The sequence below is a fragment of the Tenrec ecaudatus genome, chromosome 1 (genome assembly GCF_050624435.1).
Source record: "Tenrec ecaudatus isolate mTenEca1 chromosome 1, mTenEca1.hap1, whole genome shotgun sequence".
Taxonomy (NCBI): Eukaryota; Metazoa; Chordata; class Mammalia; order Afrosoricida; family Tenrecidae; genus Tenrec; species Tenrec ecaudatus.
In genome coordinates, this window is record NC_134530.1 from 82,492,940 (window position 1) to 82,520,864 (window position 27,925).

Consider the following 27,925-nt stretch of genomic DNA (forward strand, 5'->3'; position numbering starts at 1 on the left):
CCACCTAGCAGTTGCGACTAGTAGTCCAAAGGACGAGGTCCTTTCCCCACCTAGACCCAAATCCCCTGTTCACTCACTCTTGACCTCCACCATCAAGTTGTCTATCTCATTTATTGACCTTAAGCAAGTAGATTTACAGGAACATTTCAATAAACTGCTTCAGGGAACAGAAACAAGTGGAAAAACAATCCTCATTTTGGAAGCATGGTATCATATTGATATCTGAACCACAAAATGATCAAGTGGTAAAAGAAAAATATTGCTTGAGAAAACATGGCCCTAAATGCTAGCAAAATGCAAGAATAATCAGAGTTGATTATTCCAAGAGCGTAAGATGATCTGGAGCCCTGGGGGTTGCTTGCTTATGAGTTGGGCCGCTGCTGACTGAAGTTCACAACCACGTGAGAAAGGAGGAGGCTTCCTACTCCAGTGAACATTCACAGTCTGAAACCCACAGGGGCAGTTCTACTCTGTCCTATGGGGTCACTGTGCGTCAGAATCGACTCGATTGCAGTGTTATTTCTATTGCTGTTTTTAGATAATCTAGCATTTGAAAATCTATCATTGCAATCCATCACATTAAAAGACTCAAAAAGAAAACAAAAAAACATTATTTAAATAGATCCAAAAGGGCATTCCATAGAGATAAACTTCCTTAATTTGATTAACCTCTAACACAAACCATACTTCATGTTGACATGCAATAAACAAGAAGTTAATATCTAAACTCTATTGGGAACTCCTGCTAGTCAATAAGAAAAGACAAATAAACAGAGAAAAATCAAACAAAAGGAAACAAGCGATATCACAGAAGAGAGTAAAATTGAACACTGAACCAAATAAACTCTCATCTTCATAGTAGAAAGGGAAATCTAAATCAAAAGAATTAGAGTCTAGTTCACACCCACCAGTTAGACAAGAATCCTAAGTTTGAAAATAATACTTTATATTGGCAAGACTGCAGGGAAGCGGGAACTCACCATACTAGTTTGAGAGCATGAATAGACGCAGACATTTTGGCGGAGGATTTCTCAATGTCTACTAAAAGTGAAGTTGCTCATTTACTACTATTTAACAAGGCTGCTTTTAAGTAAATACCGTAGAGAAACTTGCTGATATTCATCTGGAAACAGACAAGAGTGGCGACTGCAGTTTCATTTGAAATGTTAAGTAAAATCTCAAACGTCCTTCAAGAAGGAAACTCCTGAACAAATTGTGATGTTTTCATACGACGAGGCGCAGATGCCAGAATTACAAGACGTTAATGAGGCGTGTTACACGCAGCAGTTGGATAGAACATAGACGTGGCTTTCAAAGAAATCAGATTGCACAAGCATGAAAGGAGAGGCCATAGATACAAACGTCCACAATGCAGCATTTCCAATGGCTAGCTGAATGAATGGTCGTTAAGGTGTAAGAATTCACCAAATTGAAACACTTCTAAATTCACGGTAACAGGTGCTTCTGGGCAGGCGTGAAGGAAACGGGACTGGGGAGTGAACAAAGGGTCCATCAACTGTATCCCGAGGAACGGAGATGGAACATCGAAATCCACCAGATATGGAAGGTAAAGAGGAGAACAAATTGTCCTTAATTGTACCACGGTAACAGAAATGCTTTGCTAACATTTTGTATTCTTTCTTCCTGATTTTGATCTTTCCCCATTTTTTATGTGTATCTACATATTTATCACGTAGCTAGGATAGGAAGAGGGTTCATTTCTCTATCATCTCTGTTTATTATTATGCCTTAATCATGTTCTACCCAATTATTTTCCCTCTTTAGATTGACCATTTTGGATATTTTCAGGTTTTTTTTCAGCTTCTCTGTCATATTTTAAAAGATGCATGAAGACTTCATTTTGCCGGGAAGGAAAATTGATGAATACAAATACATTAGTACCTCATCCCTCTCTTTGGGCTCCCCTCACCCGGCATGAAGTAATGGAGGGAAACTTAAATTATAGACTATGCCATGTATCTCATGCTCCAATGGCCTAACAATCTCATTGGGTCTATGGTAAATTAACTTTATTAATAAGAAACAATTTGTGGAAGAATTGAAAGAAGATGTCTAATCAATTTCTTGGACTACTTTTGTCAGAAATGAATAAGTATCTGACTCCAAATGATCATAATGAAAAAAATTTGAACAAAATGTTTTGACCAAAGTAATTTTTCAGATCACTTGTGTTTACAGAGAGGCAGTCAAAGGATAAGGCTGAAAGGGGAAAATATACTGTCGATGTGTTTCAACCTCTCTTTGCTGCTTGAAAATGTCTTTTATCTTTCCACTCAGTCCATTAAAACCGGATCATAGATATGTCTGGATATAAAACAAAGTGGGGCAATAAGAAGAACTGGAGTTGCAAGGAAGAATTAATTATATTATTTAAGTATAACCTTCACCATACTTATTCAATTGGTATGCTGAGCAAATAATCTGAGAAGCTCAACTATATGAAGAAGAATGCAGTGTCAGGAATGGAAGAAGGTTCATTAAAAATCTATAATGACCAGGTAACGCAACCTTGATTGCTGATAATGGACTTGAGGCACTCACTGATGAAAATGAAAGACTACAGTGCTTGTAATGGCCATTGCCTACTTCAAGATAAAGAAACAAGAATCCTCACTATTGGACCAATCGACAACATGGTGATAAATGAAGAGGAGATTGAAGTTGCCGAAGATTTCAGTTTATTTGGATCCACAATCAACACCCATAGAAGCTTCAGTCAGGAAATTAAATGATGTATTATGTTGAGCACATCTGCTGCAGAGAACCTCTAACGTCGGAAGACCAAGGCTGTCACTTTAAGAGCTGAGGCGATTCAAACCACAGTATTTTGATTTGCCTCATGTGCATTCAAAAGCTGGGGGAAGAACGGAGACGAATTGATGCCATTCATTGTGGTGCTGACAAAGACTATCCAGAGGCCACGGACTGCCAAAAGAACAAGCCAGTCTGGCTTGGAGGAAGTCCAGCCACAACACGCCTTAGAAACGCGGCAGGCAAGACTTCGTCTTTGTACGTTGGGCCTGTTATCAGGAGAGCTGGGCCCCCGGAAGAGGACACCATTCCTGGGGAAGAAGATTTGCATTGCCACAGCCGCTGCAACAGTGGGCTCAAGCCTAAGAACTGCTGTGCAGAACCGGGCAGTACTTTGTACTGCTGCACGTAGGGTCGTTGCTAGTCAGGACTACCGTGAAACCACCTAGCAGCAACGACACGCTTCAGTTGCCACATGTTTGAAAACATCTTCCTTTGTCTGGTTGCAGGATCGGAAATGTCATTAGAAGGCAGTGTATCATAATAGACTTGGAACGTGGAGTCAGACAGATGTGTGTTTGAATCCCAGCTCGTCTACTGTCTGGTTATGAGCTATTGAATACATGACATAATCCTCCGACTCCTATTCTATGAAACAGTGAGCATAAACTCGACCTTGACGGTATCTCATGGATATTCATGAGATGTTTGTCCTCAACGCATACCCTTCCATGAGAGCGTGCTCGTCATATTTTATAGTAAACATAATTACATTGCAGGACAGAAATCATTGTATTTTTTCAAAAATAAGTCTCAAGGTTTTCATTTTGAAAAATTCTATTTTTTAATCACCTTATTGGGGGCTCACTCAGCCACAATCCATACACACATCCATTGTGTCAAGCACATTTGTACATTTGTTGCCAGCCACATTCTATTTTATGGTACGAGCCTAAGCATCATGTTCGTACCTGTCTCACATACAGAAACATTTTAGTAACTTATTGCATAAAAATGCATTGATGTTTCTTGTATATCTTTGACAGTACCCAGGTTCAAAAAGCAACAAGAGCTCCTTCAGTGCCATACGAATGTTAAAGATTCTTTACAGGTGCTTCTGATTTTGTTTGGACTCTCGGAGTCCTGTCTTCAAAACAAATTGTTGAATAAGTAGGACGCCATTGGCAGAAGCAAGGACAGTCACAAGTGGAAGATGACTACATCATTCCATAGTGTCCACATTTCCTTATTATGTAACTGCCAACCCACTGAGAATCAGACCTGCTAAGTTGACATATAATCGTAGCCCTCACAGGCAGCGTGATGACTCCTAGCACCTTACCTTCATTCCTGTCAGATGTGCATCATTAATGCACAATGTCATCAGAGAGTCGATGTTTTTGCCATTGTTTTAAACATGACATGTCGGATAACAGGATCATCAATACGTGTGTATCAACACAGTGTCCCGAGCTCACAGCCTGGAGGAACCAAGCTTTACCTTATATTTTAGGGAGAATCATGAAACTCCGAGTCCCTCGTTTCTCATCTGCAAAATGACAATGTCATTATCTACCTCTTAAGATGATTCAAGGTCTAATATAAGTCTAGCCAATGTGAAGTGCTGAGCAAAACCTGCTGGGTCAGTTCTGACTTCAAGGAACCCAATGTAGAGCAGAACAAAACACCACCCAGTGCTGGCCATCCTTTCGCTCTCATGTTGGAGGCCATTGCTGCAGCTGTGCTGGCAGTCTGTCTTGTTGAAGGCCTTCCTCATTTCTGTTGAACTTCTCCTTTACTGAGCATGATGTCCTTCTCCAGAGACAGGCCGCTTCTGACAGCATGGCCAAAGTACATGAAATGAAGCCTTGCCATCCTTGCTTCTGAGAAGCATTCTGGCTGTACTTCTTCCAAGACAGACTGTTTGTACTGTTTGTCCTTTCCCATACCAAATACCATAACAAGGAGCCAATTTTGTGGTCAATCAGATCAAGTCTGCACAGAATTAATGACCTGAAATGCAGTCATTCGAGAAAGAATTCTCTAATCACCAATATTCTAAAACCACCCTTAAGAGATTCTGGTCTTACAGGTATAAAAGGACAATGAATTTTGTTCTTCTTCTTCCTTAAAGTAGAAAGCAACTCCAAATGGCTTTCACAAAGCACCAGTCATGAACAGAGCACTGATTATATGCCAAGTGCGCCGCATGTGTTAATGTCAACAACAATGCAATCAGCAACCGACCTAGGAGTTGGCCGTGATCCCTTTTCTCCCTTTGAGTTTTTCTTGTTAACTGACCCTTGCTGGTTTCCTCCAAAATATATCTTACATTCATTTTGAAAAACATTCATTTCTCCCACCTGTTCTAAGTCTTTACTTAATCGATCTCTGACTCAGTTTCCTCATGCATAAAACTTGCTAATATTCTCTAACGTTTAAGACGCATAAGTGGTGTGGCATCAAAAGGTCAGTGGTTCAAACCCAGCAGCTGCTCGCAGGCGCAGGATGAGGCTGTGTGTCCCATACAGATTTTGAGTCTCAGAAACCCCTCTAGGATCGCTCTCGGAGTGGCAATCAACTCTGGGGCAATGGGCCTGGGGGTCCATAACGTACTGATAAGCGACACTATATGGTGACCGACTGCCATTGTTACTGCTGCTGTTATTGCAATGGCTTCTTCGACTGTCTTCCTGTTTGTACCCATCCCGTCACGGTTACAGCAGCCAGAGCCATCTGTACAGAATAAAAGTCAGCTTGTGGCACACCATGCCTTAAAGCTCCCCAACGCTGCCGATACATTTAGAGCAAAATCTAAATCCATCCCATACTTCTCAAGCTTTCCTCCAGCATCCCCCGGGCTCACTGTGTTTTAGTTGTCTTTGCCTCCCTGCTGGTTTTTAAACACACAAAGGATGGGGGGGTTGGGGGTCCTATCGTGAGACTTTGCATCTACTGCCCCCGCTCTCCTAACATGCTCTGCTCCCGAGCAGCCCTAGGAAGGGCCCTTATTTCTCTGGTCTCAACTGACATGGCTGCTCTTCAAGAAGACTTTCTTCACCATCCTACCTCAGAACACTTCCTATCGTCTACTGCTAATACCCAGTCCCTGTCCTAGTAGTCTTTGTTTATAAAATCATCTTACCGGGGACTCTCCAAGCTCTTATAACAATCATACATCCATTGTGTCAAGCACACTTGTACATAGGTTGCCACCATCATTTTAACAACATTTTCTCTCTACTTGAGTCCTTGGTACCAGCTCCTTTTTTTCCTTCCCTCCCCTAAACCCCACCCTCATGACCCCTTGATAAATTATAAATTTTTTAAATTTTGATATCTTACACTATCTGCTGTGTTTCTTCACAAATATTTCTGTTGTTTGTCCCCCTCCAGGGGTTAGGGGGAGTAAGGGTGAAGGGGGTTGTTATACGTCGATCATTGTGATTGGTTCCCCCTTCTCCCCTCACCTTCTCCCTACGCTCGTGGTATCACTACTCCTCTTAGTGCTCCTGAGAGGTTTATCTGTCCTGGATTCCATGTGTCCAGAGCGCTTCTCTGTACCAGTGATCATGCTCCGGTCTAGCCGGATTTGTAAGGCAGAACTGGGGTCGTGATAGTGGGGGTGGAGGGTGGTGGAATGCATTAAAGAACGAGAGGAAGGTTGCATGTTTCATCGGTGCTCCCATATTCTTTGAAGTAATTTTGTATGGCCATTTGTTCTCAACATAGACTCTGGATGGACTTGAACTACCACCCTTTAGGCTAGCGGCCTTTTAGTTAACCTTTTTGTTAGTGGTTTGCTCCACCTGCGGGTTGCTTACAGCACATAGCTGCAGATGCATTTTGTTAGCCACATTCTTATGATTAATTATTTTACTTTAAAGGTCCCGCTTTCACAGCATCGACCACCCCCACGGACTCACACAGACTACGCAATGCGGCCACACTCTCCACTAAGACCAGGCGGGAACTGGGTTTCCCACTCTGCCGGGGCTGGAAATCATTTTAAACACAAATTCAAAAGCATATTCCAACACAATAAGAGAGGTCATCTAGAAGATTCAGAATAGGACTCTGTGACCTTTTGAAGGTTATCATCAAAGGGAAGCCCCAAAATTTCAAAGTTTGGGAGGAGAAAACTTGGTGACGGAGAATCCATTCACAGATTCTTTTCTGACAAACACAGCACTGTCAGCATTTCCTCTACTCCGCAACTAAACAGTTTACCTTCCCTTCACCTTTCTGACATGGCTGAGTCAGAGCGTCTGTGAGTCAGGCCTGCCCTCTAACACTTTGTAATGGAAGAAAAGCCAGACTCATAGCTAATAAATAACACATCTGCCAACTGTGCTTAGCACCGACAAGGACCCAGTGCTGACCGCTGCCCGGGATTAAACCTGCTTTTCTCACACAAACTAGACCTGCTCAGTTGCGGGGCGGGGGGGTGGGGGGGGGAGGGCTTCCCAGCAGCTGGGCTTGGGTGACCGAGTGGGGTCAAAGGACAGCCTCAAGAGCCATTTCACTTTGGGTGCTAATGAGATATTAACTTTAGAGGTAACATGAGTTAGAAAGGTCAAAGGCTGAGGAGACTACAATTCATCCAGCAACATCTGTGTGCTCCATGTTTTATATGATTTATCTCATGTCATCCTCACACCAATGTAATGATGTCAACGCGCCCATCTTTTGGATATGGATATCAAAGCACGGAGTTGTTATGTGACTTGCTCAAGGTTATTTGTAAGGTATGGAGGAAGGATTCAAATCTACCAAAATCTGACCACAGAACATGTATTTATTTTTTTCTTTTTCTTGAGCATGTACTTCTTATTCAGTTCTGGTTCTTACACTTAACAGAAAACATAGAGCGCTCCAGGGCTAAAGACCGCTCTTGTAGGAATTCTGTGTCATTAACAAGATAACTCACATAGAAATCCAAAGGAACAGAATTAAAACACAAAGACTTTTAAAAAAATCCTTCTAGATAAATAATGGTCAAAAACAACGAGAGTTTTAATGTAGAGAAGAATTGAGTCCTTAGAAGTTTCAAGATTGACATTTAAAAAGAAGGGGTCGACCAAGAGTATCAAATGGGAAGTGTACGCCCTCTTAACAAATGGTGCTGGAAGAAATGGATGTCTACCTGCAGAGAAAGGAAGCCAGGCCCTTCCCTCACTCCATGCACAAGAGCAAATTCAAGGTGGATCACAGACCTCAAGGTAAAACTCCATACTATTAGGACCATCAACGAGAAAACTGACAAATCTAAGAACCTTGGTACAGGGAATACATAGTCTACCAGAAATACGGACTGATATACACACAGAGGAAACTGAAATAGATAAGTGGGACATGCTACAGTAATACACTTGTGTTCATAGAAAAACTCCATCAAGACAGTAATAAGACAGTCCACAGACTGGGAAAGGGTATTTACCAACGACATATCAGATAAAGGGCTTGTTATAAATATATAATAGCCTGCCAGCCTACAACAAAAAAGCAAACAAACAAAAAAACACAGTTGCCCACTGAGGAGGGGGCAAGAGACCTGAACAGAAGATTCACAAGTGAGGAAACCTGAATCGCCAATAAGCATATGAGAAAATGTTCCCAATCATTAGTCATCTGGGAAATGCAAATTAAAACAACTAAGAGATACTACCTACCATCCTCAAAAATAGCCCAATTCAAAAAATCAGAAAACAACAAATGTTGGAGCGGGTGTAGTGAGACAGGAAAAGGCATCCACTGCTGGTGGTCTCGTAGATACACAAAACCACTGTAGAAAGTGATTTGGTGATACCTGAAACAATTGGAAATCACTAAGGACAAGGTACTCCGGCAGGGGTCAGACCAAACCCAAGGATGCATAGGGCGTTAAAATCAAATAGAAAAAAAAAGATGAAATATATTAAAAAACAAACAAAAGCCGTGCGGCTAGCACCAAGGCTAAACATCTTTTTCCCTCCTCCCTCATCCCTTTATGGCCCACAGAGAGGGGAGAGAAGGGGAAAAGGTGGCATTCGGGGAGCAGGGTACTAACCCACCCATGCAGAGGGTACTGTTCTTGTTTCCAGAGGAAAGGGAGAGGGAGCAGAGTTCATTCTGGTTCACCAATCTTTGAGGAAGACGTACCTGCACAGAGCAGCCCATAACAGAGAGGACAGAAAGCCTGGCACCAGCCTGAGTTATGACTTCCCCTTTCTAGATAACAGCGATACAGAGGACAACACAGAAGATACATTCTGGGAGATCAGCTGGCCTGACCTGCTCACATGGGAACAAAGTAAGAAGGAAAGAGAGAAAGAGAGTAGGCCCCATCCTGACACACCAAGTCATGAGGATGACATTCCTGCTCGAAGCAGCGAGTTCACAGAGAGGACTATAGATCTGGTCTCAGCCTGAGACATGACATCTCCACCCTCGAGCACAGCGCTATAGAGTTCAGCACTGAAGACACAGCATGGGAGTGCAGCCAGTCTGACCTCCCCAGATCAGCAGTGGGAACAAAGCCACAAAGTCCCAGAGGATTCCTAAAAGTAGACTCCTGACTTGGGGCAGGGGGTCGGGGTGGGGGTAGGGGTTGGAACAGTGCCTGGCACCTCATCTGAACTGGTTGGGGGAGGTCAGCAGACAGACCTGGAGCTATTGATATGTGTTATTTTTCTTTTTTTTCCTGTTTGATGTCTATCTATATAAGATAGAACAAGTAATCTCAAAGAGACAGCAACTGATTGGGGGGGGGGATGGGATGGGGGAAATAGTGAGCCAATATGTCAGGGACAAGGGAAGGGATCTAAAACTGACAGTGAGGAGGGTATAGTGTCCCTGGTGATGTTTGAGTACTTGAGATGTATCCGAGAGAAACCAATTGGAGGTGAACGATGGGTGAACATGATAGTGGGGCAGGAGGAAAGAAAAAAGAAATAGAAGAAACAACTAGGAAATAAAAATTATAAATATGTACATATGTAAAGATATAAATAAATGAAGATAGGTATATGTATGTATGTATGTATATATGTTTGTATATATAAGTAATTACAACAATGAAGCAGATGGACTTTGGGCCTCTACTTAAATCCTACCTCAGTACAAGAATGGCTTGTTCTCATAATGTGGCAATGTCTGATACTCATCATCTTCCCCACAGAATCGCTGGAGACAAATAGGTGCCTAAGCAAATGTGGTGAAGAAAGTTGATGGTGCCTGGCTATTAAAGGACATAGCATCTGTGGTCTTAAAGGCTTGAAGTTAAACTAGCGGACATCTAGCAGGGAAACAACAAAGCCCCCCTGGAAGAAGCACACCAGCCTGTGTGATCATGAGATGTCGATGAGAATAGGTATCAGAAGTTCAAAGACAAGCAATCAAATTGACAAGAAGAGACCCAAAGCCAACCTGCAAGACAGTTGGACAACCCCTCACAGAAAGGCCATACGGAAGGGAGGATATATCCAGGCGGAAGGGATGGTATATCCAGGGTGCAGTAGTGAACTGATGAAACACTTAACTATCCTCTACTTCATTAAAATTTCTTCCTTCACTATTATGACCATAGTTTCACCTCACTAATCTTAGCTAGACCTGTGTATATATACTGGTACAATCAAGATATTTCAATGCATGAAATTAAAGATAGATAAACCCTGCAGAAACAGTAAGGGAAGTAATGACTCCTGGAGGATATGGGAAGAGAGGGGACAAAGGGGAGAAAGGAGAACTGATAATAATAATGACTGTATAACCCCACTCAAGGGCAATGAACATCAGAATTGTAGGCAAATGGACACATGGGATGGTATAATTTATGGCAAAAATAATGTTAGTCCGTGTAGACTAGAGAAACAAATCCACAGAAACTCATATTTTATATAAGAGATAATGTTATATAAAGGGTAAGTGGACACTAAGAAAATATCCCAACCCAGTGCTGCCCAAGGCCACAAGTCCAACATTAGCCCATATGGCTGAGAACAGATCTACAAAGTCCTCCTCAATCTCACAAAATACACGCAATGATGCTGACTGCAGGAGGAAAGCCAAATCAGTGAGCGTGTAAGCATCTAAGCACTGGCAGGGGTCTCCACACGGCTGCTCCAGCACCCACGGCTGCATCAGGGTAGGTCCATGTGGCTTCTCCTCAGGGATGTCCAGCAGGAAGTGAGCCTTGCCAGCTGAAGCAAGGAACTGGTTAAGTCAGCTACACCCTTGGCTGACCATCAGAGAGCAAGAGACCCGAGAACTAGAAAGGCAAGGCTCACTGAGCTATATATCACTCTTCCCTTCAATTAATCCCACATGTGTTTTTATTGGCCAGGCTGGCACAATAAACCTTAACTATCTCAAATAACAATAATATATAATATAGTATGGGTTCAGGGGGATGGTAGGGTTGGGGAGGGCGGGGATAAGGAGAGCTGATATCAAGGAGCTCAGGAAGGAAAATGTATTGAAAATTATGATGGCAGCAATTTTACACTTATACTTGATCTAATGGAACTATGGATTGTAATAATATCTATAAGAGCTCCTAATAAAATGTCATAAAACAAAACAAAGAAGGAGTAGAGGTAATGTTAGCTGTACTAGAGAGTATATCTTGGATAAAACTTTGGGTACTCCAGGTAGGAAGGTCATTTTTAAAGCTCAGCTTGAAGATTTTCCCAAGTATTTTATGTGAGTTTGTGTAAGGAATTTTTATCTGCTTTTTATACTGCTGTATTAAAAATATGTAACAGTGGATACTCACTAAGTATGTATTAAGTCTACCACTTGTCTGTCAGTTTGTCTTTCCGTGGTGGCTTGTGTGTTGCTGTGATGATGGAAAGTGTGTCACTGGTATTTCACGTGCCAGCAGGGTCACCCACAGTGAGCAGGTCTCAGCAGAGCTTCCAGACGAAGAACAGACTAAAAAGAAGGAATAGGCTGTCCACTTTTGAAGAATTAGCCACTGAAAAGCTTATTAATAGCAGTGGAACACCGTCAGATACTGTGAAACATACCAGTAACAGCAGGACATTGTCAGAGACAGCTTCAGGTGAGGCCCCCAGATCAGAAGGCACTCACAATATGATTGAGGATGAGTTGCCTTCTTAAAGTAGAGTGGACCATATGATGTGAATGGAGTGAAGCCTGCAGGAGGGAAGCCGTTGGGACCTTCGTCTGCTGGTGGGGCACAACTCAAAATGAGAGGAAACAGCTATAACTATCTATTAATAACTGGAACTTGGGATAGTCAAATTATGAATCTAGGAAAATTAGAAGTTGCTAAAAATTAGATGCAATGCATAAAGATCAACATGCTCGGCATTAGTGAGCAGAAACGGGCTGGTATTGGCCAGTTGTAACCAGGTGATCCTATGGTTGACTGTGCTTGAACTGCACAGATTCAAAAGGAATGACATTACATTTATCATCAAGAGGGACATTTCAAGATCCACCACGAAGTGATAGGATAATATCATTCTTCACACAGGGAAATCAATCAATACAACTATTATTCAAATTTATGTACCAAGCGCTAAAGCCAGTGATGAAGAATTTGAAGAGTTCTATCAATGCCTTCAGTCTGAAATTGAATAAACCTGCAATCATAATGATTGATAATTATTGTCAAGTGGAATGCAGAAGTTGAAAACAAGAAGGAATGGCAGTTGGAAAATATGGTCTTAGTGACAGAAATGAAGCTGGGGATAGCATGAGAGAATGTTGCAAGACTGATGATTTGGAAAAAATATATATTTTTCCAACACACAAAAGATAACTATACACATGGACTTCTCCAGATGGAATGCAGAAAAATCAAATTGACTACCTCTATGGAGATGGAAGCTCAATATCAACAGTTAAATCTAGGCTAGTGGCAGACTATGAAACAGACCATCAATTGTGCTTATGTAAGTCCTGGTTGAAGCTAAAGAAAATTAAAACAACTACAGGAGAGCCAATATATGACCTTGAATATATCCACCTGAACCTCAAGAACATCTGAAGAATAGATTTTATGCACTGAACACCGATGACAGAAGACCTGATGGGTTGTGGGATGACATCAAGAACATCATTCATGAAAAAAGTAAAAGGTCATTAAAAAGGCAAGAAGAAATAAAAGATCAAAGTGGATGTCAAAAAAACCTCTGAAACTTGCTCTTCATCTTATAGTAGAAAAAGCAAAGAAATGATGAAGTCAAAGAGCTGAGCAGAAAATTTCAAGGGACAACTTGAGAAGACAAATTAAATAGAGCTTTTGCAAACTGAAAATGAAGAACACACTCAGCATATCTTAAATTGAAACTGAATTGCAATATGGAAAGATTCTACGGGCAAAATATTGAATAATGCAAAGAATGCACGAAGTCACTGTTCCAAAACTAACGAGTCAACCTTGAGCGATATTAAGAGGGATCATATGAACAAGAACCACCGATAGAGAAAGATGTTCGAGCTGTGCCGAAAGCATTAGCCAAAAACAAGGCTCCAGGAATTGATGGGATACCAATGGAAATACTTATAACAACCTGAGATATGTAGATGACACATCCTTGCTTGTTGAAAGTGAGAAGGACTTGAGGCACTTGCTGATGAAGATCAAGGATTACAGCCTTCACAACAGACCAGCATGAAGGAGTACACTAACAGAGAGATCTCCATGCCCAGCCCCTATACCAGCAACATTGACCCCTCTCTGGAAGAAGGCGCTACAGAGGACAGCACTGAAGATATAGCCTGGGGCGAGGGGAAGGTCTGCCCAGACCACACGGGAGCAAACTAAGAGGGAAAGAGAGAGAGAGAGAGAGAGAGAGAGAGAGAGAGAGAGAGAGAGAGAGAGAGAGAGAGAGAGAGAGAGAGAGAGAGAACAGCATCTTGGCTCACCAAGCTTTGAGGATGACATTCAGGCTCAGAGCAGCCAATACACAGAGAGGACTGTAGGGTCACCCTCATCATGAGGCAGACACATGTCCCCTTACTGACCTATAGTGTTACTGGGGCAGCACTGGAGACATAGTGTGGGGATTGTGCCCAGTCTGACACTCACCCCTCCCACCACCACCACTGGGGTGTAACACAAAGGGAGCACAACAGCGCAAGGGAAGCAAAGCAACAAAGTCCCTGAGGAATTCTGAAAGTAGACTTTTAGGCTCAGTGGGCAGGACTTGGCACTGCATCAGACCTGTTTGGAAAACATTTATAAGGGTCAGCTGACAGACCTGGAACTATTCATAGGATATTTTTTGTTTATTTTGGTTTTCTTTTCTTTTCATATATAAAATAGGCAGGATAAACAATCCCAAGGAGAAAACAATAAGACTGATGATTCCAGTGGGACAGGGAAAAAGAGAAGGTGGGGGAAATGAAGGGGACAGCCAACAAACCCAGAAACAACAGAACAACAAAAAGCTGAAATCGATGGTGAGGAAGGTGTAGAATGCCTGGTGCAATGTAGCTGAGAGGAAGTACAGAGACCAGAATGAAGGTTGAACATTGATAGTGGGACAGGAGAAAAGTAAAAGAAAATAGAGAAAAGGACTAGGGGAAAAAAGACATTTATAGAGGTATAAACATAGGCATGTACATATGTAAATATGTTAATATATAACAATAGGGATATAGGTCTCTAGATATATTTATAGGTTAAGTATTAAGGTAGCAGACAGACATTGGCCTCTACTCAAGTCCTCCCTCAATGCAAGAACACTTTGTTCTAATAACTTGACATTCTGTGATGCTCATCTTCCTGACATAGTATCTGAAGACAAAATGGGTGCATAAGCAAATGTGTTAAGAAAAGCGATGGTGCCCAGCTATTACAAGATAGAGCATCTGAGGTCTTAAAGGCTTGAAGTTAAATAAGTGGCCATCTAGCAGGGAAGCAACAAAACCCACATGGAAGAACACTCCAACCCATGTGTTCATGAGGTGTCTACGGGATCAGATATCAGGCATCAGAAGATCTAAAACATACAACCATTTTGATGCAAATGAGGGGGATCAGAATGGAGACCCAAAGCCCATCTGTAGACAAATGGACATCCCCTCACAAAAGGTCACAAGGAAGGGATGAGCCAGCCATGGTGCAGTAGAGCACTGACAAAATAAACAACATTCCTCTACTTCTTTAATGCTTCCTCCCCACACCCCCCCAACTATCATGACCCCAGTTCTATCTTAAAAATCTGGCTAGACCAGAGCGTGTACTCTGGTACAGATAAGAGCTCTCAACACATGGAATCCAGGACAGGTAACCCCCTCAGGACCAATAATGACAGTGACAATACTATAAATGTAAGGGAATGTGCAGGGTGCAGGGGGAGAAAGAGAGAACTGATCACAACGATCAACGTACAATCCCCCCACTTCCAGGGGGACAAACAACAGAAACATTTTGCAAGGAGACAGCAGACAGTGTAAAATATGAAAACAAAAATAATTTATAAATTACCAAGGGTTCACGAGGGTGGAAGGGTAGGGGAGGGAGGAAAAAAGGAGAAGCTGATACCAAGTAGAAAGAAAATATTTTGGAAATGATGATGGCAACATATGTACAAACGTGCTTGATACTATTGATGTATGAATTGTTATAAGAGCTATAAGAGCCCCAATAAAATGATATATTTTAAAAAAATGATTACAGCTCTCAAGATGGATTACAACCCATGGTGGGATTCAAATAATTTGACAATTTGTTCACTGCCCTAATGACTGTTTTATGTATAAAAAATATATACTGAAAGCTTTTATATTATTTTGTACAGTTAATACTTAAATAAGAATAAAGGGGGTACACAAACTAGATTATGCTATGCGCTTCAAGATATTAATGAAAAAACATTAAGTAATATTTGACAAAACCAATAAAACAGTTCTTTGAAATATTCCTATATTGCTTCTTGATTGGCATCCTTACTTGCAATGTTATTTGCTTTTATTTGTGTATCATCAGCGCTATGATCGATCTTTAACCATCTTTTCAGTGTAGGAGCTGGATCTCTTCTTTTAGACGCAGACCGGTTAGACAATAGCCATTTTGTTTGATTTATTAGAAACTGGCGACTTCTCAGAAGATGTTATGTTCATCTTTGAAAGAGCCCTCTACACTTCTGCTGAACATAAAGAAATTGTTCCAACAGTATTTTTAGCTCTCTGGAGATTTTCAGGAATTGCATACTTCACTCAACCTAGCGTGTGGAAATTTGGGGTATAACACAAAGCTGAAATGATTGACAGTGTATCATCCTCTGGTTGTCTGCCACTTTTTCTCTTTATGGTCTATGTTTGTTTCCCAAGTAACAAACCCAAGGGAATAAAAAATGTAGTATTTCATCAAAAGCATGAGTTTTATAAAATGAATAAATAAATATTAAGAACATAGATCTGCCTAATTTTTCATACCTATGGACAGAATGAACATTACTATGGGCACTTAGAGTATGATGCTGGGCAGATAAACATGAATAAAGAGTAAGGAATATATAATTCGTTATTTCCACACTGGGCACCCACCCAGCCACCCACTATAGAGAGAACACTGATTGCAGTGCCCTTCTAACACCTGGCTCCATGCACCCCATAAAAATCCGGTATCAGAACTGGATTGAACGGGCTGAATTCCACAGCTGATTACAACTCAATGTAAAGAAAACACAACTCCTATTGATACAACTGTATCAAAAAGTGTGGTAGTCACATAATCTGGTGTCACTTTGGGACTTGACAGCGAAGGGGTGGAGTCTAGTCTGTCAGTCAGGTCATAGCCAATGAGGCCTATGTGTGGGCATAGCCATTACCTAAAATTTCTGGGAATTCCTGATTTTCCTTCTTGGAGACAGGTGACATTCTCTCTCTCTCGGGTCACTTTCTGCGAGACATCCCTGAGGAGAAGCCACATGGAGGTAACCTGATGCAGCCCTGGGAACTGGAGCAGCCACACAGAGACCCCTGCCAGCACTGAGATGCTTACACCACCACTGGATCCAAAGACTTTCTACTCACTGGCTTGTGATCTTCCTGCATTCAGCATCATTGCATGTGTTTCGTGAATCTGAAGAGAACTTTATAGATTGGTATCAGACATATGGGCTAATATCAGACTTATGGACTTGGACTGGACTGGGTTGGGATGCTTTCCTAGTGCACAGTTACCCTTTCTATAAAACTCTCTCTTATACACATATCAGTGTCCATGAATTTGTTTCTCTAGTCTCCCCAGACCAACACAAAAAGTAACATCGTGATAAATGGAGAAAAGACTTAGCTTGTGGAGGATTTTGTCTTGCTTGGAGTCATAACCAGTGCTCATGGAACAGCAATCACGAGATCAAAAGACACATCACATTGGGTAAACGTGCTACACAAGTCCTCTTTAAAGTATTGACAACAAGGGTGTTACTTTGAAGATTAGGGTGGACCAGGTCCAAACTACAGTATTTTCTATTGCCTAATCTGCAGTGTGAGAGTTGTGCATTGAATAAGGAAGAGTGAAGAAGGAATACATTTGAAATATGGTGCTGGTGAAGAATACTGAAAGTATCATGGACCGCCAAAAGACCAAGCAAATCTGTCTTGGAAGAAGTACAGCCAGAGTGCTCCTTGAAGGCAAAGACGGTGAGACTTCATCTAATGTACTCTGGTCATGTTTTCAGAAGAGAAATCTCTGGAGAAGGACACCATCCTTGGTGAAATAGAGGGGCAACAAAAACCAGGAAGACCCTCAATAAATGGACGGACACAGTGGCTGCACCAATGGGCTCAAGCAACAACATTGTGAAGATGGCACGGGACCAGACAGTGTTTCCTTATGTTGTACATAGGTTGCTCTGAGTCAGAACTGATTCAACAGCATCTAATAACAGCAACGTGCATTAAAGGAATAAATTATAATATTTTATTAAAGGTAAACACTGGATTGGTCAGGTATTGTGCTCCTATCAATGGATTTTTGGAGACTAAGCTTTTAAGTTAGACTTCAGAAGAATGGTTGCATTTTGTGTTAGTCTGGGTAGACTAGAGAAACAAATCCATAGACACGCATGTGTGTGTAAGACAGAGATTTTTATATGTATTAGTCTGGGTACTTTACAGAAACAAATCCACAGAAACTCATGCCTAAGAGAGAGTTTTATATAAAGGTTAAGTGCACATCAAGAAAATATCCCAACCCAGTGCTGCCCAAGCCCACAAGTCCAACATTGACCCATTGACCCATATGTCTAATACCAATCCACAAAGTCCTCCTCCATCTCACAAAGCACACACAATGATATCGTCTACAGGAGGAAGCTGAGTCAGTGAATGTGTAAACATCTCAGCGCTGGCAGGGGTCTCCACATGGCTGCTCCAACACCCAGGGCTGCATCGGGGTAGGTCCATGTGGCTTCTCCTCAGGGATGTCTTGTAGGAAGTGAGCCTTGCCAGCTAAAGCAGGGAACTGGCTAAGGCAGCTACAAGCAAGATACCTGAGAACTAGAAAGGCGAGAATCACTGAGCCATTTATCCCTCTGCCCTTCAGTTAACCCCACATGTGTTTACCAGCCAGGTTGACACAATAAACTAACTACCTCAATATACAAGAGCAATTAAATATTGAGAAAACATCCCAACGCAGGCCAGATCAAGTCCATATGTCCTATACCAATCTGTAAAGTCCTTTTCAGACTCATGAAATACACACAAGGATGATGAATGCATGAATATCATAGGCCAATGGATGTGAAGTCTTGTAGATACAATGGCAGTGGAAGCCATTGCACTGGCAGGGGTCTCCACATGGCTTCTCAAGCTCTGGACACTAGTGTAGGTTCATGTGTCTTGTCAGCCGCAATGTCTCCCAGGGAGTGAGCAGAGAGAGAAAGTGCCTCTTGCCTCCAAGGAGGAATACCAGAGTTCCTAGAAACCTCAGGAGAAGGCCAGGCCCCAGAGATGCCTCATTGGCTACGACCTGATTGACAGGCCAGACTTCACCCCTTTACTCTTAAACCTCTCAAATTGACAAATAATTATATAACTACCACACCTTTGAATTATGATGTTTCCAAAGAATATGAATTGCCAGAAGGATAAACAAATCTGTCTTGGAAGAAGTACAAGAAGACCGCTCCTTAGAAAAGAAGTCCAACTCAAGAACTTTGGATGTGTTGTCGTGCGAAAGCTGTTCCTGGAAAAGGACATCATACTTAGTAGAGGGGTAGCAAAAAGAGCAAGACCTTCAGTAAGATAGATTGATTCAATGACTGCAACATGGGTTCAAATATACCAACTGGGAGGAGGATCAGGGCCTGCAACTTCTGGGAGGGCATAAGAGATACGTATGCTGAGTAAGTTGCCCTAGTCTTCCTAGCTAAGGGAATAATAGATAAGCTGACTTCAAGATAACTCCAACTAATATTAGCAAAGTTATCTAGATAACCCATACTTGACAACCAACCCATGAGTGTGTCCAACTGAGCTCTGCTCAGATCAGTTAAACTCTAGAGTCAGTCGTAAGTGAAATAGTTGAACACCATTGGCTTTTTGTTGTGGTTTGCTTTGTAGTATAAGGTCACTGTGAGTCGGGATCGGCTTGGGGTCAGTGAGTAAGCTATGTAGTATTACTGTAGCAATTGATAACTGATGCATCTTCTAGAAAGACTTCCTTTACACCACTACCCCCCGGTAAAAGGGACCATTCCCTCATCTCTCATCTGTACAAGCTGAATCATATCTTCCTCTAATGCAAAATCTAACCTCTTGATGACAGAATTATTTTCTACTTTGGACTTGGTGTTGTTGTTATCGATACCATGTGATTTCTGTAATGAAAGACGAGGTGAAGTCATGGGAAGTATTTTAAAAGTTTATATGAATCATATATGGGTAACATCCTGACAACTAGAGAAAAGATGGAAGTCGTCAATGATTTCATCTTGCTTGGCTGCACAATCAATATTGATGGAAGCAGCAGTTAAGAAATCAAACCATGTATTGCATTGGGTACATCTGCTGTACAAGATCTCTTTAAAGTGTTGAAAAGGAAGGATGTTACTTTAAGGACGAAGGTGTGCCTGATTCCAGCCATGATCTCCAATTACCTCATATACATGTGAAATTTGGGCACTGAATAAAGAAGACCAAAGAAGATTTTATGTATTTGAATTATGGTGCTAGGAAAGAATAGAGAAAGTGCCATGGGCCCACATGGAAGAAGCACACCAGCCTGTGTGATCATGAGGTGTCGAAGGGATCAGGTATCCGGCATCAAAGAACTAAACATCAAATCATTATGAATGAGGGGGAGTGCAGATTGGGGACCCAAGATCCATCTGTAGGTAACTGGATATCCGCTTACAGAAGGGTTGCGGGGAGGAGAGGAGCCAGTCAGGGTGCATTGTAGCAATGATGAAACATACAACTTTCCTCTAGTTCCTAAATGATTCCTCCCCCTGCCCCCCACTATCATGATACCAATTCTACCTTACAAATCTGGTTAGACCAGAGGATGTACACTGGTACAGATAGGAATTAGAAAAACAGGGAATCCAGGACGGATGATCCCTTCAGGACCAGTGGTGAGTGTGGCGATAGGAGGGTAGAGAGAAGGTGGGGTGGAAAGAGGGAACTGATTACAGGGATCTTCTACATATAACCTCCTCCCTAGGTGATGGACAACAGAAAAGTGGGTGAAGGTAGATGTCGGACAGTGTAAGATATGACAAATGATAATAATTTTTACATTATCAAAGGTTCATGAGGGAGGGGGGAGTGGGAAGGGAGGGGAAAATGAGGAGCTAATACCAAGGGCTCAAGTCAAACGCAAATGTTCTGAGAATGATAATGGCAACAAATGTACAAATGTGCTTGACACAATGGATGGATGGATGGATTGTGATAAGGCTGTATGAGCCCCCAATAAAATGATAGAAAAGAAAAGAAAGTTCCAAGGACTTCTAAAAGAATAAACAAATCTGTCTTTCTAGAAGGAGACCCAGAAGGCTCCTCAGACACAAGGATAGCGAGACTTTATCTCATGTATTTTGGACACGCGGTCAGGGCCCTGGAGAGGGACACCGTGCTTGGTAAAGGAAGGGGGCAGCATAAAAGAGGAAGGGAGTCAACAAGACAGACTTACATAGCGGCTGTAACAATGGTCTTACACATGAGAAGGATTGTGTGGAAGGTGGTGGGCTGTGGGGTGTTTTGTTCTGCTGTGCAGAGTCGCTCTGACTCAGAACCAACTTGCTGGCACCTAACAACAACAATTATGCAGACCCATATGTTCCCAGCGACTCTGTGGTGTGGCTGGTGGGGTGAGGGCCTGGCTTCACATTCACAGTTACACAGTTGTCCATGTGCTGCGGTTGGACCTACAACTCCCCAACAAAGGCAGAGACTGAAAATGATGGTGGGCGATATACGGGTAGGTCCACAGATCACAAAAGGTCAACCCGCTCTCCCATCACCAATATTTGTTGATTGAATCAGTAATATAATTTATTTTTAAAGTATGGTGTTAGCCCTCTAAAATTGACCTGCCAGGGAACAGGGACATCTTTGTGAGGGAAGGGAGCTGATACAGTCTGGGTGGACCTGAGTTCAAGTCATGGCTCTACAAATGACACATAATCGGAGCCCGACTCCTGAACTGTAAAATGAGGAGAGTAGCAACCTTGCAGGCTTTTTGAGAAAAGAACATGAAATCGGGAAATCTATAGCGTGGTGAGCTCCATACGTGACTTCCCCGCCCCCCGAGGGCTCACTGCGCACTGTTTGGCTGGATGGATAACAGAACTGATCTCCTATGGCAAAATTCTTAGAATGAGCACACCAAAAATGTAAGCCCTTTATTCCATCATCAATTCCTAGCATCACGCTGGCTGCCCAGAGCATTCTTTGGCCTCTAATTCGATTTATGACAATGGAAGCTGATGTTTCAATTGACTGAACCCAACTGCATAATAAATAAAATTCCCTCAGAGGACCAACTTTGTAACTTAATGTCAGCGTGGTCATTGAATGCAGTTTATTTAATCCTTCATTTAAAACAAAAAGTTGCAGTTCATTGCTTATAAATCTGCTCTCCCTTCAACCTGTTTGAGACATACATATTCTCGCCTTGCACTTAACAGCCTGCTCTTAGGCAGACTAACTAGTCTTTGCTGATGGGCTAGATATCTGCACAATTACGAGGCATGTACTTACCTCTTCGGGGGCAGGTTGCTGTCTTCCACAGCATCTGTGAGAAGAAGAGGCAGAGTGAAACAAAAAAAAGCCTAGCCAACAACCAGGCAAACAGAATTATGTTTGTGGCATGTCCTGACCCGGATAGACAAAGTGGGGAGTACCAGCTCATTGGACCACAACGTCCCTCCTCCTTCCTACCCCTTTCCACTGGGCCAATCGCTGTGTTGTCAATTCCAACTCACGGGCCCCCCATGTGTGTCAAGGTTCCCTTTTGCTCTCAGTGGCTGTCAATTGTCGCCCTGGTGCCGCACTGTGTGAAAGCCATAGGGTTTTCTTGGCTGTGATCTTCACAGAACAGACTGCCAGGCCTTTTGTCCTGCAGTGAGGCTGGGAGGGTCCAAACCGCCCATCTTTGGGGTGGTTAACAGACAAGCACAACTACGGGGTGCTTATTCACAGGTGCAATCTCTCACATTGGTTGTTGATGTCTTTGACAATCATTGTCTCAGTGGAATTCATCTCTTATGTCCATCCTGAGGCCAGTCTCAATGTAGTTTGAATTAATGTGAATATCTAATTCTCATTGAGGGCTTAAGTGCCAGGAACGATTTACTTTGCACGCGTCATTTCCTTCTCGCATCACAATGATCCCATAAGGTTAGTGGCATGAGCATCATTGCCATTTTACAGATAAGCAGAGTGATGTGCAGTGAGATCAGACCCAGATTTAAACGGTTAGTAGTGGGAGAGTCAGGATTTACAAAGTCACAGTATTAGCAATGACACAGTGCTTCGTTCCACGTTGAAAACCTCCTCTTTCAGAAGGGTGATCCGAGCCCTGAATGATTTATTATTTATAAAAATCACATTATGTCTTTTCTGATATGGGGATGTCAATATTGCAAAAACTCTGCTTCTCTACATAGACTTTTCTGTGGGGGGATTTACTATGACTTAGTTGTTCTCAAAGTGTGGTCCCTGGGTGAAGCACCCCTAGAAAACTGCTACCAGTAACTTGTTGCCTTCAAGTTGAGTCTGACTCACGGTGGTCTCAGGAGTTTTAGAGTAGAGCTGAGCCCTGGTGGTGTAATAGTCTGCTAACCACAAGGTCAGTAGTTTGAATCCACCAGCCGCTCCTCAAGGGGAAGGTGATGCATTCTGCTCCTGTAAAGACACACACCCTTAGGAGCCCACGGGGACAGGTCTACTCTGCTCTCTAGGGCTGCGATGGGTCAGGATCAACTCAATGGCCGTGAGTTTGGTTTTGAGTCTGAAGTAGACCCCCAGGCCTTTCTTCCATGGTGCCTCTGTGTGAATTCAAATATCTAGTCTTTAGTTTAGTTACTAAATACTTACTCCTTAGTGTTATCCAGGGAAACCTGGGAACCTACTAGAAAGGCAAATTTACAGGACCCTGGTCCAGACCAATGGAATCCAGCATACTGAGGAGGGGCCAGCGATCTGTTTTCTCACAAGCCCCTAGGTGATTCTCTTGTGTGCTGAAGTCGGAGCACCACTGAGCTGTCCACATCGAACCTGGAGGCCACTCAGGTAGCGCTCTTATGTCAAGTGCACAGGAGGTTGGCCCAGCAGCCCCATGAGCTGCTGCAGCGGCTGCAGGGGAGCTCTCGGTAAAGCAGAGGTACCGCAGCACTTGGTCACCGCCTAGTGCCCGCCTCGTCCCATCCGCCACCATACACAAAGGTGTTGAACTTGTCAACAGAACCAGACTCTGGTGGGGGTGGGGGGCGACCGGGAGGGGAGTTGTGTAAATAACAGATGGAAACACAAAATGGCACAGAAAGTGGTCTCAGTTCCCGGAAGGCACCGGTAGGGACCAGAATTTCCTTTCAGGCCAAGTCCAAAGCCTGAGGACTCAGATCACAAAGGCCCGAGGCCACTCAGATAACGCTTTTATGTCAAGTGCACAGGCAGGTCCCTTTCTCTCCGCCCCCTCCCCAGCCCTCCCCTTGTTCCGGCTGTGTTGACAACACAGCCTTTGCTGAAAATAGAAGGCACGTTCCCTCCCTGTGCTGGTGACTTTGTTTCCTTCATTCTGGAAAGACGCCCAGTGATCAAAAGCAAGCTGGCCTGGGAGTGATAAGGGGCCAATCCCACAGATTTGTCATTTCACGGGCAAGCTGCCTCGGCCTCCACGCAGAAACGGCAGTGATGGATGCCCAGCCCAGTGGAGAGCAGGCACTGCATTTTTACCTGGGAGTCCATGCCCAGAGGGAGGGGACGCAGGGGAGGGGGTACACAGGGCCTTGGGGGATTGCTTACCTTTCCTTTGGGTCTTGGAAATAGCAGCTGCTTGCCTCCGGAAGGCCAAGAGGTTCACGGCTGGGGGCTTCGGCGGCTTTGAGGGCGGAGGGCCCAGGGACTTGACAGAAGGTAGTGGCTTCTTTTGGGGCAGTTGGTGATGCCTGGCACCCCGCCGCTTTTCTGGGTGAGACAGTAAGTTGTTGGTGAAGGCCCTCAAGGAGACAGTAAGCTATGTAGCTTACAGCTATTTCCATTTCCTTAATTGTCAGGGGACGCTGACTTCTCTGACCCCTCCCATCTGTTCTCCACCCAGCAGCCGGAATCTCCTGCTCCAGGAGCACACTCCGCCAGTGACCCACTTGGCGGCCCAGAGGAGGAAGCTGGACTTGTGTGGCTTACCCTCCTCTGACTCCATTCTCGAACATTGAACATTGAGGCATTGTCCCGCCCACACCAACCCTCCCAACCCAGGCCCTCCCAAACTTTGTTTCAACTGACAGCTGTGATCCAGATGTGATTCCAGTTTTCCTTTTGAAAGAGTTATATTCTTAGAAAGCGCTCACATATCCACGGTTATGTTTTCCCCGGTCCTGGTTCTGCAGTGCTGTGCCCTCACGTCTCTCCTGGGAAACGCTGACCTCTCCTTTACAGTGGTCTCCCCTGACACTTCCTCTAGGAAGCTAGAATCCTCTAGAGCTCAGGTCCAGCACTCTCCACTCCCTCCTCCGTATTCCCAGGTTGTTAGGGGCCATCCAGTGGCCCCATGTACAATAGCCTGAAGCACAGCACGGCCCTGCGCCATCTCCACAGTGGTTCCTAGCCTGAGCCCTCTGTCGTGTTGCTAGCACCTGTACATCAGGAGTAGGATGAATCAGGGTGCTGGTATCCCAGGGAACTTCAAAAAGGTGGTGGGAAAAATCCCATCATCTTTTCATTCCTTTTTTACCCGAACCCTCAGAAGCTCCCTGGTATGTTCCAATGAAACCTGGGAACTACTGACCCCAGACCCAGCACCAAGCAGAGAGCCTACCCCTGAGAAGAAGCACTGGGGTTATTCAGTGAAGGAGTTCATCCTGCACTGACAAGGAGCAAACAGTAGGGGTTGGGCACTGCAAAGACATGTAAGAATGTATCATTCTGTCTAAGGTTTCATCTAAGATGCTTTTTAGTCTAAGGTGTTTTTTTATGGCAATGGGGCACTTATGAATTTTCTATACTGGGATTTTCTAGAACATTCCTTTGGCATAAATAAACCAAGTACCGATAGAAATCCCAAAATTTTATATAAAATCATCTGGCTTCTACACTGGATATAAGACAAAAATCACCTAGAATCCAAGGGTCTTACGTTTTTTTATTTACATAATTTAGTATGTGGGGGTCATCCCTGCTAAAAGTAAAAATGTAGTTTAACCCAAGAACTAAACTCACTGCCATTGAGCCTATTTAGAATCATGGTGAGCCTATAGGGCAGGATAGAACTGCCCCTGTAGTTTTCCAAGACTGTAACTCTTTACAGGAGTAGAAACCCTTGCCTCCCCTCCCCTCCCATCCCCACCCATTGAACAGCTAACTGGTGGTTTCAAACTGCTGACCTCATAGTTAGTAGTCCAGTGTTTAATCGCTATACCATGAAGGCTCCTAAAGCAGTGGGCTGGGATTTCACAAATAAGGAGCTGGCTTCCTCCAAGCCATGCTGTCCTCTACAATGTAGGAGGGGGAGGGATGCTCCCTTTCTAGGTCCTACTGCAGGGGGCTACATCCTCAGACCGTCAGAGCCCCCTCAAACTACATACGATGTCAGGAATTTGACTTTCTAATGAGTATAATTAAGAAGAAGGCATAGTAAAAAAATATTAATTTCGACTTACTAATTCAGATCCCAGTTTTGACCAGGCACTGTGCTAAGCGTTTGACATGAGTTTTCTCACTGAATCCGTTGAAAAGCTCCATCCAGCCAAAGACTCCCTTCTCCCTTCTTTCTCTCCTTCTACCCAACATTGGGTCCTTCCTATCTTTGTCTTTCTTGCTTGCCCCTCCTTCAACGACAATTATATGTCCACTGTATCCCAAGCCTTATGCTGTGATCCAGAACAGTTACAGTCCTGTCCTTAGACAATCAAATGCTAGCAGGAAGAAACTGGTGGCAAACGTATAAGCCAATAAAGGCATGAGCTCCATAAATACATCAGATGCTTACTGAGGTTGATGAGTTCCCAGGAGGAAACAGAAACAGGATGACATGAAAGAATGTGAGCTGGCGAGGCAGTGCTCTTTAGAGAGTGAGGCTAGACAAAGCTTCTCTGGGGAAAGCGTCCGTTGAACTTAGACCTAAGTGCAGCCAGGCAAGGGTCAAAGAAGAGTGTTAAGGGAAGAGGAAAGAGCAGGTGCAGAGGTGCGCACACAACGGCCAGCAAGGATTGTTCAGAGCAGAGGACACTTGAGCAGAGCCCTTAATGAAGCGAGGGGTTGAGACCTGCAAATGCCTGGGGTTACAACAGAGCATCTGGCAAGTGCAAAGGCCCTGTGGCAGAACCAGTTTGTTTGTTCCATTCTATGAACCCTCTCTCAATGTCATACCAGGAGATTCATCACCACCCCAAACCTGAAATTACACATTAGCAGCGAGACCTAGAATACCCGCAATGGAGGTAGCAAACACTGCCAGGTCACCTGTGTGACCATATGAAGTCAATAGGCTTCACATTAGAAACAGCCAGTGGTTCCCTCCACCAACCCCACGGAGATTCCATGTCTCACCTGTGACCTGACTGGCGAGCTCACACTCATAGACAGGCGGGGTAGTGCTCGCTGTTGGTGTCCTCTTGGACCCAGAGTTCTCTAGGCTTTTCCTGAGGTGTGGAATGGTTGACTCTTCAGAGTAGGAAACTGATTTTCTTTGGGCCAGCAAGTGCCTCCGGGAAGCAAGCATCTTGGCTTCATTTGTGGCGAGCCTTTTCTTTAGTTTCTCTGGAGAATGCCCCAAGATCTTTGACTCATCCAGCTGGAAGACTCTCCCTCCACAATTGGCCAGGAAGATGGTTGATGACACCTCACTCTTCTGAGATGAAAACTTCTCCCAGTTCGAAAGCTTGTCTCTGAAGTTGTAGGTCACTATTACTTTTTCCTTGTTCCCGAGCTCATCTTTGGGGTGATCCACTTCAGACAGAAGAGAAGCCTTTTGTAAATTGATGGCAGACCCAGAAGACCCGTCCAGAGGTGCCGGGGAATTAGAACATTTCTGAATGTTGCTGCTCTGGGCCAGCTTCATCTTCTGGGCTGTGAGGGGCTCATGTTCATCACTGGAATGGCATGGAGAGGGCTGACTCTGGTTGGATGAAGGGGCTTTCCCGTCGGCCACACCCTGGGTTGACGGTGCACTTGTGCTGCAACCCTTGTGAGAAACAGCTACCGAGGGTTTAAGGGGTCCTGGAAGAAGTGGGGCATCGAGTGTGTTTTGAAATTTGGCTCGAAGTTCCTTGAAGTTTCTTACGCCTTCCTAAAGCATAAAATCAAACAGAAGCATTTCATTATTCCAGGCAACTGCCAGCATGATTCGCTGACTCGAGTGTACATGTGAAGGCACTCAAAGTGTCAATGTGACCCGATCACTTATCTGTTGGGCAACATTAGTCAGTAACACACTCACGGATGTGAGATGAAATGAAACAGCTTTGAAACAGCTTCAACCAGGTTTAATTTTATCACAGTGTAGAACAGTTAGCAT

The 27,925-nt window shown here is 43.6% G+C and overlaps 1 protein-coding gene across 1 annotated transcript in view; it reads right to left on the reverse strand.

Moving 5' to 3' along the window:
- Positions 1-27,706, reverse strand: part of FYB2 (FYN binding protein 2) — a 97,564-nt gene extending 69,858 nt beyond the window's left edge. The window contains 3 exon segments of the mRNA XM_075533870.1: positions 21,952-21,985; positions 24,217-24,378; positions 26,959-27,706. Coding sequence (XP_075389985.1) covers positions 21,952-21,985; positions 24,217-24,378; positions 26,959-27,706 — 944 coding nt within the window.
- Between the last annotated feature and the right edge of the window lie 219 nt (positions 27,707-27,925).